Source organism: Euprymna scolopes, chromosome 5 (genome assembly GCF_053919585.1).
Source record: "Euprymna scolopes isolate OS-2025 chromosome 5, ASM5391958v1, whole genome shotgun sequence".
NCBI classification, from domain to species: Eukaryota; Metazoa; Mollusca; class Cephalopoda; order Sepiida; family Sepiolidae; genus Euprymna; species Euprymna scolopes.
In genome coordinates this window covers 43,166,702-43,181,786 of record NC_136486.1, presented here as the reverse complement: position 1 = coordinate 43,181,786, position 15,085 = coordinate 43,166,702, and the positions used below count along the sequence as shown (strand labels likewise).

At 30.9% G+C, this 15,085-nt stretch overlaps 1 protein-coding gene across 1 annotated transcript in view; it reads right to left on the bottom strand.

Annotated features, from left to right (window-relative positions):
* The window catches only part of LOC145276804 (conserved oligomeric Golgi complex subunit 1-like), a 425,717-nt gene extending 411,374 nt beyond the window's left edge, over positions 1-14,343 (bottom strand). Inside the window, exons 1-4 of the mRNA XM_080128123.1 lie at positions 14,213-14,343; positions 4,987-5,071; positions 3,636-3,680; positions 2,109-2,175 (exon numbers count right to left, since the gene is read on the bottom strand). Coding sequence (XP_079984249.1) covers positions 2,109-2,175; positions 3,636-3,680; positions 4,987-5,071; positions 14,213-14,237 — 222 coding nt within the window. The 5' untranslated portion in view covers positions 14,238-14,343. The remainder of the gene's footprint in view (positions 1-2,108; positions 2,176-3,635; positions 3,681-4,986; positions 5,072-14,212) is intronic.
* Positions 14,344-15,085: the final 742 nt, after the last annotated feature.

Below are 15,085 nucleotides of genomic sequence, written 5' to 3'. Positions count from 1 at the left end.
AAGAAATCTTTCTAGACTGAGGCAATTTTTAATTTAGTTCCAATCACAAAGGCCCCATTATGAAGAGTTGGATTTTCTCCGTGTTAAAAACTGACTTTCTGCCTTACTTTGTCTTTTTTTTTTTTCACTCATTTTATATGCTGACACAATATGCTGGAGATAATAAAAATAATATAAAATTCATTTGGTCTTTCTCTCGCATCAAATCTTTCTCGCAATTCATATATTAGATCCATTGCTCTTTCTGCTCCTTATAATGTCAGTTCTAAACACTTTCTCACACCTGAGGCTATATCTACAAATCTACTATCAAACCATGTATGGAGTACTGTTGTCATATTTGATCTGATGAATCTGTCCTATTTGAACGTTCTCTAAAAGTATCTGTAACTTGATTGGCCCCACCTTATCTTCTTCTCTGCAAACTCTCTTTCACAGACGTGATGTTGCTAGTCTCAGTCTCTCCATACTATTATGGCATGTGTTATCTAAAATTGTCTGATCTATTTCCTGCTTCTTTTGTTTCAGCTCATTTGACTCATTGATCTAGTGGTCTCCATGAATTTCTTGTTTTGATACTTCATTGTAATACAGATTCCTATTCCATTAGCTTCTTTCCAAGAACAGCAAGCTTGTGGAACTCTCTTTCTGCTTACTGTTTTCTCCTACCTATGACCCTGGTCTTTTCAAGACTAAGGTCAGTAGGCATCTCATGCCTTTTCACTAATCATCTTTTGTTCTTGTTAGCTTCTTAGATCAAGTGGCTTCACTTCTTATCTGAAGCGATTTTCAGAAAAGAAAAAAAAATACTTCTATCCAGTCAAGACTGACAGAATGAGAAAAATCTACCTGTGTAGATGAAATAAAGGACTCGGTCCAAAATTCTGTATGGTTATCGACTTCAGCATAAAGCTTCCCAAGTTCAAAAAGTTGGATCCTGAAAACAGTTGAAGGTTACATTGTTGGTTGTTTTTGTTTTACGGCATATCAACCCTTTTCAGGTTATTTAATGCTGAATCCAGTGATTTTGAAGAAAATATTTTTCATAGAATATATTTGTTTTTTTCAAGTCGGTTTCTATTTGAGTCATAGTTGGGACCCTAACAGGTACTACCACTCCGAGTTAGAGTGGACCTGGGAGCAATGGCAATTAAGGGTGGCTCCACACTCCCCAAAGCCTGCAAGCTGGGGCCTCACCATTGGATATAGTTTAAGGTCATATCCAGGACCGAAGGTTAAATTGAATAAAACATTATGAATAAAACAGCCTAGACTAGCATCATAGTGCGAATAATCCAAATTATCGATCGTAATAAAAAAATAAAGAGAATATATATTTATATATATATATATAAATTATATATATTTATATATAAATTATATATATTTATATATATATATTTAATATTACGTCGCAAATTGATACAATTAAAATAAATTTCATAAAACAGCAGTTAAAATAAAAAGGTTTTTAATTAAAAACAAACTAATTTTTATGAATATTAGGTTGGTGCAAAAAGTTTTGCAGATTTAAAATTTCTTGTAGTTTTCTTGAAGTAGCATTATTGAAAATCTTTATTAATAACAATTACAATCTTTGCTCTCTATAATTTGATTCCATCTGTCAACGAGCTTATAAATGCTTTGCTTGTAAAATTCTTTAGGTTTTGATGTGAAATATGAATCTAAATTGCGTTCAATCTTGTCTCATGATGTTAAAGCTATCGAAATAGTTTTGTAATCCTCAAAATGAATAATAATCCAAGGGAGCTAAGTCAGGTGAATATGCAGGATGGAGGAAGATTACCTAATGAAATTCTCCTAGATCTTTGGTCAATAGAGCTGTGTAAGAACAAGCATTATCATGGCAGAAAATGACTCCGTTTCTGTTGACTAAAGAAGGTTGTTTTTCGGATTAATATGGGTAAAAATATTGCCAAAAAATATGAATAATGTTTTAATAATCTGAAAGAAAAAGTTATAAATTACTCATATTGATATGTTTAAGTAATGAATGTATGCATAAAATAAATTATATTGGTTTAAAATGCTCCTTCTACAAATGAGCAAAAACTTTACACCGACCTGATAATAAGAATTTAACTCACATTTTGAGAGCTGTTCTTCATTTCTGTGATCGTATCAGCTGCCTCGATTAAATCACGGTATCTTTCTCTGTTTGGGCAAAATAAAAATTTCAAGAGCGTTTCAAAGAAATATAAATATATGAATTGTGACACAAATAAAGAGATTAAAAGATAAAAACAATCTCCTTTTATACAAAGTTAGGTATGTGTTTATATATCTGTATTTACAACAGCAATCAATTCTAAACTAATTAACCAATCATTATGAATTTCGGAACATAGCTGCGAGATGTAAAGGTGTGTAATATGGGTTATATTTAGTTTCATTTAATTTTATGAAATTTAAATTTTTAAAATTTAGATCTTTCTAATTTTTGTGAAACGTTAACAATGGATATTAAACATCAACTAATAAATGTTCTCCAAATTTCAGTTTCTTTGGAGTATTTTAAAGGGCTTTTAGGGGACATAATAACGGCATGACTATCCATTTCGAAATCTAGATATATCATACTTGCATTTCAATTTCTTTTTAAAATCCCTTCAGTTTAAGTTTTAAATTTGAGACCTTTTCTAGAATTAAAATAGACTAAAATTAGAATAAGGATTCTAGACATGTTTAGTATCCTTATATTTTGAATTTCATCCTCGTAAAGGGACATAGAAGTATTACAAAACTGTAATGTTTGGGGAATCAATTTTACCTCTATCTATAAAACAAAGTAATTGTGGCTTTAAAAGTAAAGAGTTATTTCCCCTTCTGGGTTAGTTTACACTGAAATCTATATGTATAAAATATGGTTGGATTGAAAAAAAGATTGAATTTTATTATCAATTCCATGAATGGCATTGGGGAAGTAGAGACGTCATCCTATATTTAATTGACAAATGTCTGTTACTAATTTGTATTCAATGTATTTTTACAAAAGGTAAAAACTTATTTTAAGAGGTTATCTTTTGAAACCTACACAACAGTAATGGGACGATTCAATACTTTTCCCTCAATTCCGATACAATTACCAATTCTATTCTAAATTTCTGATTCCAATACAATTAGCGATTCCAATTCTTTTAACCCCTCTAAATATTTAGTTACAGTTGTTTTTATTTTATTTTATTGCCAAATTACCGTAAATAAAACCATGTAATATGTGCATATACTTTTGCAAATGCAAAAATACAGTTGTGGAGGTTGATCAATAGATCTTAATTTTATTAGTAGTCTAAAATCAAAAAAATATTTATCAATTTATCATTATTACTAGCAGTGAAAAATTAAATTTAAAAAAGAAATTTAATTGTAAAAGTAAGTCATTTTTGGCATCGGAGAATAGGCACATTTTTTCCAATTTCGATACCCCCAAAGGTTTGCAATTCCAATTAATCATTCCAACACTATTACATATATGGGGGGGGAGGGGAGAGGTATATCCTCTTACCCAGGATGAGTGTGGTGTTACCCCCACTTGTTTTCTTTGATATCACTCGATTTTGTCACTGAAACTTGGCAGGTGTAAACATAAAAATAATTAACTTTCCAAAACTTACCCAACCATAACTCGTAGTTCTTCCTTTTTCCTTTCTATGTCAACTCTGAAACAAAAACACCAAAATTTCTTAATAAAATCGTTTCCAAAAATATTCCAATCACACAAACAATATTAGATTACTACAATATTATATTTAAAGCAATTATAATGATTGTATTCGCAAATCTAAAAGATAAACTAGAAAATAAACAATAGGTTGATTTAGAGTAAGAAGTTAGATTTGTAAGAATGTTAGGAGTTGGAATCAGAATTCAAGCTGAATTTTTTAATTACAAAAGAATCAAGAGTGTGAATATTGAAAGATATCAAAATCAGAAATCAGAGTCAGATATTTGGAAATTCTAGGACTCAGAGTTTGAATGTTTTGGAATCCTATAAGTCAGAGTCAGACCATATACATTCTGACCCTGCAACCCTGATTATAATCTGTTTTTTTTTTATTTTAATTATTTTTAGACTGAGTTTACATTTTATGTCTCTATAAATAATATACACAGTGCATCTGCATAATCTGTGCATAAAACTCAACATGTTTGAAGCGCCCTCCTTCTCACAAAAAAAAAATATGCTAGTTTCAGCAGCATTATTTCTATTTGTAAATCAGTCATCATCCACGTGAAAGAGGGAGAAAGAATTTGCTAAATTTTTACTGCAGGATATAATTCAGTTCTATGAAACCATCCTCCCAGGCATTACTGCTTTCTTTGAGAGGGGAATATTACTGAATATCTGACGAGTTTGTTCTCGGTTATTTTTGTACTTTTCCAGAGTGACCTCTTGAGGAGCTGCTCCAATGTTAAATTGATTTCATGTTTAATCTTGCCACAAGGTGGAAGCAGGTAAGCATGCCTAAGTAGTAATGTTAGTATGTTCTTTCCTAGAACAGTGGCTCCTTTAAGAAATGCTGTTTTTCTTTGCAGAGCATGCTTGCACCATAATAGTTAACTTTAGTTCATAAACTTTAATTAAAGTGTTTTCCTTCCATGTCCTGTTTAAAATAGTAAATCAAAATGATGAAATATTACCAAACCAAATTGATGATCAGTGGCTGTGGCATTGGAAAGTCCCCCGAAAAAGGAGAAAAGGTTCACCTGCTTGTGGAAGGGGAGCAACTCAATTTTTTGTCGTACTTGTACACATTGGGTACACAAGAAGTGCAGTGAAGAGAAAGCGATAAGGATGGATTTATGATGGAGTTAAATAAAAACCTGTCCAGAGATGGGTTAGTTTTGAAAACAGATGTTAAACCAAATATGATGATGATGATCATGATGATGATGATGATGCAAAATAATTATAATTTAATGAGACAAAAAAAAAAAAGCTTTTAAAAATATAAAACCAATTACCGATTCTTCTTTTCAATTTCTCGGATCTCTTGAATTGTAAATTTCTCAAACATGAGATTCGTATCCATCTCATGAAGAGGCAGATCTGAAAATAAAAATTAATTAACATTAAAAACAATTTGAAAAGATATACAAACTATAAAGAATAACTTATGCTATACTAGCAGGCAATCCTGCCGTTGTTCGGGAATCAACATAAACATCTGTCTATTCATTTTTTTTTTGCAGACTGTTATCCTCATTTTCATAGTTGTTGTTTCAACACGTTTCGGCCAACTAATCCTGTGGCCTTCTTCAGGTGGATGAAGCCTCATCTCAAAGGATTCCAAAAAATGAAAATAAAATAATATATAACCCTGGTCTACTCCTAGTCCCAAACCTATTACATTAAATTACTATTTTTATTTCTTTTTTTTTTTAATTCTATAATTTTCAATTTTAATCGGTTATGGGAAAATAATGTTTAAACTATTTATAGAGTTATGTCCCTTGGTTTATTTTGGCATTAGTCTCATACCCCTTTGAGACAAAAACAAAAATAAAGAAAAATCTTTATGATGTACATCCTCATAATGGAAAGAAAATATCATACACCAAAAATCAAAATTGTTCATGCAATTTTATTTTTAAGCAAATTTGAGTTCTTCTAATGCCCCATCCCCAAGTTAAGAATGGCTTTCTAAAATCTTGCAAAAATTTGAATTATTTAGAATTATCTCCCTTGTCCTGCAATATGGCGTCAAGAGATCATCACTGATCACATAAAATTTGATTATCTTTTTATTAGAAAGAAATACTTGATCAATTTATATGATTTTTGGTGTATGATATTTTCTTTTTGTCATAGGTATGTGCACCATAAAGATTTTTCTTTATTTTTGTTTTTTTTTCATGGGGTGGGGTTATAGACTTGCACCTATATTTTTTCTGACTTCATACTCATTAAATTGATCCCTGTTGACCTCAAAATGAATGAACATTGCAGTGAATTGTTTACAAAAACGTAACCGAGGTGATAATGAAGCAGATATATAATTTGCTGGTGGATATTTAGCAATTTCTGAGTTTTAAAAAAAAACATATACAGACAATTGCCCTCTATGAAAATTATCTGATTTAATTAGCATAATAAATTTTGGTTTTTTATTTGCATTTTGCCAAAGTTCGATACTACTGTAATTAAGAAAAACAATATTGTGGTTGCTAAGCTAAAGATCTATTCAAATCTTAGTTAAATCGTCTGAAAAAAAAAATTCAATTTATTGAAGCATCTCACATCGTTACAAATTCGTAAATAGTTTTATAAAACGGTTTAACCCCTTTTTTATGTTTATAGGATTTGAATTCTATATTTTAGAGGAAAGATATAAATAATTCATACGCACATATTAACCATCGTAAACCTCACACATGTATACATACCGATATGTAAAAAAAAAAAAATGAAGCGATATAGATACTTCAGGAAGCTGAATGCCACTGACTAGTATAATTCCAGGTCACCCTTGATCTTGAAACTCTTAAAACACTAGGTTGGTGTCTGGCGGGTTATGTCTTTGAGAGAAGGTCCTCTTTAGTAGTAGTTGGTATGTAACATAGTCGCTGGCTTTGTCATTAAATTACCAAATTAGGACATGTATGCATATCGACAACTCACATGTCAAGTTAAATTTTGCATCAGCATTTAAGACGTAGCATGAATGTGAGGTCACAGAATGAAATGCATATATATATATATATATATCAAGATCAAAAATAAAAAGAAAGAAAAAAATCGCATGGCGATTTGGAAGGTACACTTGATAAGCACACGTCTCCTCCTCCTCCCCATTCAAAAGCGAGCCAGTTGACCTGTGGATTCTAAAGAGAACTACTCAAACACAACAACTGATGTTAGCTGAAAAACAAGGGACTGCTATCTGATGAGGAAAGAGAACGACTAAGCAAACATATTGTGTGGTGTTGTAAATACGAGTATGTGTTGCTGACTTGCATGTGAAATCAAACGAAATAAATAACCTTTTACTTTAGATAAAGTTTGTGTCAAAATTTTATTTTCTGTGCAAGTCCTTATATACAGCACTTGGTCCCTTTGTAAAAATAATAACAACATTAAAGGTAAGCCTTCTGATGCTGATGTCATGATAAAAACGCTCGTTTCTGATCAATCATTAACAAGTTCAGGGATAAACTTTTATTTGCAACTCGTTCTTTCCTTGAAAGGGTTACTTTTTGGCTAGCCTGTTCATGGGATTGAATGCTAGTGGTGAGATATCTTTTAGGCTTGGTTTGTCTTGAAGTGATTTTACCTTCTTTTTCTTTCATTATTATGCAATAATGTCATAGTTTGAATAAAATAAAATATGTATTATATACGTTTTAAGCCGAAACAACACATTATTACAAAATAAACAGACATTTATTTTGTTTGAAATTTATATTGAAATTCATAAATATATTTCAAAGGAAACCTTCATCTTCAGTATGTCTGTCTTTTTTTTTTTTTTTTTTTTTTTTTGCTACATTGTTGTTGGAGCAGAGAATCAGTAAGTAGAAGTCCGTTTGTTGTTTTTACAGTAGTTTTCTGTTTATTTTGTAAGAATGCGTTGTTTTTGGCTTCAAACGTATATAATACGCATTTTATTTCATTCAAACTCAACCAGTGTTTCTAAGGAACAAAAATCTTAAAATGTCAAAGTTGTTTTTTCTTTTTAGTTCCTTAGTTAATGCCTTATCTGGAGTGATTTCCATAAAAAATATTTAAAAAATAAGAATGATCTTTTAAGCTGGTTGAAATCCTTCATTCTTAGTCAAAAAAAAATTATGGTTCTAGGATAACAGTTTCCATCGTATGGAATGTCAACAGGTGCATCACAGAAATCTGTTCTTGGTCCCATTCTGTTTGGTGCATATATTATCAAGATAGATTATGTTTATCTTTCTTCCATGAAAAGATCAGGTAACACAAGGGTCAGAAAGTGGAATTTGAAGAGCCAGCACTCGAGAGAAAGAGCACTGCAAAAAATGCCTAGTTAACACCATAAACAATAAACTAACCTCTTCTCAAAGAGTGGAAAGGGTGGACCTCCTAGAATTGCACAAGACCAGAAGCATACCTCAATCAACAGGGGACAAGAGATCTCAACAATGGCTAAGACTCTGTTGACTTTGGTACTGAGGGAAATCTCTCCAGCTGCTTTTAAAAGAATGACAAAACACTGAAATATGAAGAAGGCATCAAACTGCATCTTGAGATAAACAGAACAAATTCTTGTTTTCCACAATTTTCCCAATCAACTCAGAGGACACAGGTCTCGATAGTCTAACAGTGAAAATAAAATTCCAATAATGTTTGTATTCGAAAGTGATTTTGAAGCCTTTAAATTAGTGAATAGAAAATAATGGCATATATTCGGAATAGACGCCAGATCATTTTTGCTTTCCTCAAAATATGCAGATAAGGCGATCATGTAGTACAGATAACAAGAAAAAAAGGTGTGGGAAAAAAAGTTGACAATAAATAACTGTTACCAAATGCAAGAAAATTTTCTTTTCTACTTATCTGCATAATTTTCACATATATTTACTAATTGTAAGATTTATTATCCATGCATTTCTTATCACGACTTTTACTTAGCCAAGCTTAGTTTTTAATGTGGCCACGAATAGTGATGGGATTTGATTGAAAATTTTGGGTTTAAAAAAATAATTTAGAAAAAAAAAAAATCTAATCTATTTGGCAACCACTCTTGGACTTACTGTTTCTGCTTTTTTTTTTTTTTTTTTTTTACTATCTTTTAAGCCTTACATTCGCAATTAATTCCCAACAAAATTGGCAGCCATATTGGAAACCACACTGACTTGGCTAAGTAAAAATGACACTAACAAATAAATGGATAATAAGTTTTAAAGTCAGTAAACATGCATAAAAATTATACAGAAAAATAAATTTTCTTGCGTTTAGTAATAGCTATTTTTTTTTTCTTTGTTTATCGCCACTTTTTTTTTTTTTGTTAACTATATTGCACAACCGCCACACTTACTGTCAGTTACCACATTTTAAGAAAAAGGTGACAGTGGTCTAGTGGTTAATGAGACAGACTGATGACCTGGTTTTTCCGAGTCTGAATCCAGTTTATTCCACAAAAATCACTTTCACTTAGGATGTTTGTAACCTTCTCGTGATCCTTCCCCAATGTCTTTCTGGAAAGAATTCTGACTAGAAAAATATTGGGGAAACCAATGCCATAATAGAATCTTCGGATTCACACAATATAGTGATGTTTAAAGAATAATTCTCAAAAAATAAATGTCATTTTTTTTTTCCTGTACCCAAACAAAGGGGTGACAGTTCCTACTGGTGAAGGTATTGAATAGTTGTGCCCCCTTGGCAAACTTTCACAAAAAAGCACTCGACTAACTACAACCACTACCAACAATTTCCCCCACTCTCTATCTGTGCCTAATTCTAAACGCAGCTTCCATAAACAAAACTTCTTTTCTAGCACTGCCTGCATGTGGAATACTGTTCCATTGGACTGCTTCCCAGCTGATTACAATATGGTAACCTTCAAGTCCAATGTAAACAAGTTCTTGTTGAGCCGTCCCCTTAAATAATCCAAATTCTACCAAGTCTACACCATTAACGATTACTACACTACCATCTTACATTCATTAACCCTTATCCTCGAGTGGCCTTCAGTCCTTGATAAGTGGTGGCTAACTTGTAAAAAATATTTTTAAAAAGCCCTCACTTTCATCATGTTAAGAATAGGGGTACTTATGCAGAATACAAACCGTGCTGAAAAAATAACATTATTTAGAAAGCTGTTAATGACATGGGGAGGAGAGAACATTTTGTAATCATTCTGTACTGTTAGCTAACAATTTAATAAACAAAAGATACCCTGAAAATTGAATTGAACTTGAAAGTCCTATCTAAATCATAGCAAGGTCCGTATTCTGCATATATCCTCAATTTCCAAGTTAAATGTAGCAGAAACGGCGTTTTTACATTGTAAATTACTATTTCAGTTACACTGACCATTACGTCAGTGTCCATTGTACAATGAAAGTATAATAAGTGACACTGAAAATATAATAAGTGACAATGAAAATATAATAAGTGACAATGAAAATATAATAAGTGACAATGAAAGTACAGAATAATTAAAGTTTTTGTCTTCTTCATATTTTTTTAGAAACTCTTTGTTATTTATGCAGAATACGGACTGTGCTATTTTTTAGATAGAATTTTCAAATTAAATTCAATTTTCACGCTATTTTTTGTTTATTAAATCGTTAAGTGCAAGTACAGAATAATTAACAAAATGCTCTCTGCCTCATGTTAAGAATGGATTTCTAAATAATAACATTATTATTTCAGCATGGTTCATATTCTGCATATATATCAGGATTTCATTACACTTATTGGATTTTTAATAAATTATATTCGATTAATCTTGTACATAATAAAGTCAAGTCAATTTCCCTTATTTCATAGACCATTATAGCTTTTGAACTAAAACTTTTCCATCACTGATAGTAAATAAAAAATGCTGCTTCTCTGTTGAAATTCTAAAAATCGAAATATTGAATTTCAAGCAAAACTAATGGCATTTACTTGTCATGTCACAGTAATGAACATATCCAAAAATTGCAAAAAACAATAAGAAGAAAATTAATTATTCATGAAAACAGTTTTCAAAGACAATTAGCGAAAATTGAATTTTGCTAAATTGACTTAAGATTTTAGAAAATCGTTACCTTTCTTGTTACAAGTCGAATTCTCCGTTTTATTTTTTTTTTTTAGCAAAACATAATTTTCGCTGTCTTCGAAAACTATTTTCATTAATAATTAATTTCCTACCTTATAATTTTTCATATTTTTTGAAAATATGACAATCAAGTAGGTTCGATTGGTTTTACTTGAAATTCAATATTTCAATTTTACAATTTCGCTCTATTAACAAAGAAGTACTCAAAATGTAAATAGTAATGTTTAAAAATGAAATAAATAAAATGTCACATTGAAGCAAGAAACACATATACATGGACGCACCCAAAAATTGCAGCATTTTTTGGTGCTTATTCAAATAGGCACTTATGACGATAAACAAAAATGAAGAAAAACTTTTATCGTGTATCTACTTGTGTCAAGGAATGAAGATGGTATATTCCAAAAATCACAAAAATTGATCAAGTTTTTTTTTTTTTTTGTAAAACAAATTTGCTGTTTTTTCCCGATAAATGAAGGTCAAAGTCATTTTAATAATCTTCAAATTTTGTTTTAAACTTATATAAAATGACCCTTCTAAAAAAAGTTTTCATGATTTCTAGATTTCATTTTCTGAAAAAATAAAATTAAAAAAAAAAATACACATTATGTTAATGCATTACTGTTTGCTTTTAAATCTTCCATTTTGGTTGCCTTTCTAACATTATCAACAAGAAAAAAAAATGAAATTAAAATCGGTTATCTGCCCTTGATTTTACCATTGCTGCTACTTCTTTCTCCCACATCGACACAGAGTAAAACTTGATTTTCTTGAATAAAAAAAATTCTACTTAATCAAAATACGTGATTTTGGGAATTTTTCACCATCGTTCCATGACTGGTACATACATCATACAGACTTTTCTGTATTTTCTTTACATTTAATTGCCATCATAAGTGCCAATTTGAATAAGCACCCATATTTTTTTTTTTTTTTTTTTTTTTTTTTTTTACAAGAGCCAACAAAACAAAAAGTGGTGAAAAATAAACCATACAACAAATATGACCAACGGTAAGATAAGTTCCGCTTTCTACCTACCTGGATAAATTTATTTGTACTTAACTTATCTGAAAGTTTTTTTTTTGGGGGGGGGAGTTACTTTGAAACAAAAGTAGTGTTAGGACTGGTGACTTTAAACAAACAAAAATGACCGTTTTGTTATAGTTGTTTTGAACCTTAATAATAGCTCAAAATCGAAAATCAAACAAAATATTAGTAGAATATTACATTTTTACACAACTGGTGACATTTATTAAACAGATTTCTACCAGTATTTTAATTTTTAAACGATTATCGAGGGTCCAAATAGCTGTAACAAAACTGACATTTTTTTCGTTCTAACTCAATAAACTTGACAGTACTTTTGTTTCAAAGTAAATAAACGCTTTAAATAAATTAAAACACAAGAAAAACTTATCCATTGGATGTATAATAATAACTTTGCTTAATGATATGATTCCTGTTAATTGTGGTGCAATAGTGATTCTGTGCGGTTCCAGGTTTTCTCGGGTTTTGCCTTTTCTCTTTGAGAAGGGGTTAGTTTATTGATAATCGCCTGAGGTGCTCTGCCAGGAATACTGACAGAACTGCACAAGCATCTTTAGCAGAGTCAAGAGCTCCTCATCTGGAACATTGATTTTTTTCAATCCCACTTTCCGACCCTAGTGTAATAGTTTTTGTGGTGGGAGAAAACTAAATACCTTGCCTTTGGTAACATTTATGGTTCTTGTTAAGATAGAGTCGATAGATCGATTTATGTGATTTTAAACAAAAACAACAGTACAATTAAGTATTAATTGTCATGTTGAAAATAGTAATATATCAAAAAATTACGAAAATTCATCAAGTAGAAAATAATTTTTATGGAAAATTAGGGGAAATTGCATTTTCCCTATATGTTAACACCTTGAATATTAGGAATACATGGGACATATATGCCCCCCCCCTTCACCACTTTAATGGCTGACATTCTGTTTTAAACCGTAGCAATAGGTTTGGGGTTTGTATTACTGTACACATAGATTCGAAAAAGTTGTCAAAAAAGAACAAATATTTAACAAATAGATGTTATTAAAGGCAAAATAAGTTACTTTTCTACCTAAGTGAATATGGTTTTAGTGTTTTTATTTAATGTAACATGTTTATTCAGCTCGGAAAACATACAGTGTTTACCGATGTATTGGAAAATTAAAAATGGCGCCCGACTCTCTCTTTGACACGGTAAGTTTGGGAAAATGAGTTTAAAATTTAAAAAAAACTAGACAAAATACTGTTAAAAACCCACCGAATATATGTCAGCCTATGTCACAGTAACATATATTGAGCGAGTTTCTAACAGTATTTTGTCTAGTTTGTTTTATTTTTAACTCCTTTTCCCAAACTTACCGTGTCAAAGAGAGAGTCGGGCGCCATTTTTAATTTTCCAATACATCGGTAAACACTGCACGTTTTTCGAGCTGAATGAATATGTTACATTAAATAAAAACCCTAAAAACATATCCAGTTAGAAAAGTAACTTATCTTGCCTTTGATGACATTTATTTGTTATATATTTGTTTTTTGACAACTTTTTCGAATCTATGCGTACAGTAATACAAACCCTAGGTTTGGTTTTATTTTAAAAAAAAAAAAAAAAAAAAAAAAAAAAAAAACAATAGCAGTTGTTCTACTCGATGAACATTCGTAATATTGGGATATATTACTATTTTCGACATGATAATTAAGTAAGTACTGTTGTTTTTGCTTAAAACCATATAACTAAAAAATCGATCTGTCGACTCTATTTTAAAACGCACATTTATTTGTTGTATTTTTTTCACACCTCTTTTTTGTTTTGTTGTAAAAAAAAAAAAATGCCCTAAAAATTAGATCTTAACGTTTACCAATAATAAAAATAATAACGCGTAAAGTCACGTAGAGGCGAGAAAAACACATACACAGACGCACTAGAAATTGTCACACAATGTTATTGATGAAGATTAATTAAAAAATCTACGGTAACCAAGTGAGGTTTGACAACTTAACTTCGTTATTTCCTCATAAAAATTTGAAATTGACCAAAAAGTTTCAACTTTCAACTCAATATTCAATGTTTTTTTCAGCTTGGACTTTATATTATGTCTATAAAAATAAAACGGACTTTCTTATAATGTAAACTAACAATGTATTATTTTAATCGAAACTATTTAAACTTAAAAAAAAATAATAAACAAATTCGTTTTATTTTCAGTTGTTTATAATTTGAGATTCACCGTAATGACGTGTTAAAAGCTCTTTCAAGCAAAGCTACGATCAAAATTTCAAACGCGAAATACAAAAGAAAAGTTGTAATTTTAATATCAGCCTGTCTTTTAAGAAATAAATGAAAGAAAATCGGAAAAAATTAAAAAATATCTTCGTATATCTTTAACAAAACAGATTAATAAACGCAATTTTAAGGAAACACTTACTACGGATCGTTCCTTCGGACGCCATGCTTATATGCCAGCTGTGGCGTAACTTCAAGGGAGGTAATTCAATTTCTTAGTGATCGAATGATCTCCCTTTGTCCATTTATAACAACTAGTTCGCTGGCTGTTTATTTTTGTTTTGTTTTTTGTTATTGTTTTTTTTTGTTTTTGTTTTTGTTTTTGTTTTTTAAGGAGAATCTGTTCTCAGAGTTTCGTCCAACAAGGTAGAGACAGCATTCGCAGGACCAGACCCTTTCTTTGTTCAAATGAAGTACAGTATGATCCAGCTTGGTACGAGAAGGTGCATTCTCTCAACTGCAACCTCTCAAGTATTATCTCCTCCTTCAGTAGCAAATATTGATTTATTGTCAGTCGTCTGAAGTGGAAGCGCTTCTAACAGAGAATGCAAACGTTCTCTGCTATTTTTACATACAACAAAAATGTCCACGAGAGGAAATTGTTTTTTTTTTTCTACCCCATCACCACAAAATCTATCTTTTCAATTCATTTTTAACTTATTTTCTACCTACCTTGTTTACAAATCCTATCAACAACTCTCTCTAATGCCAACTGTCCTATAAAACCCGGTTCTAGTGTGTAACCAAATCACCTGACAGGGACATTTCTCCAAAAGAGAAAATATGTCATTATTTATGACTGCTACACCAATCCATCCATCCAACCAGCGCGGCTGTAATCGAGATTGAACTCACTACACAAGTAGTGCAATTCAAATCTTGTCGGTAGCTAAATACTTGATGCTTTGCCAGGGCTATCAAGGGTATTTTTTATTGTGACGCCATCACTACGAGCGCTGTTGCACTGTGGATAGAGATGTTAAGTCTGTACGGTTCCAGGTGAGAATTGTCTGAA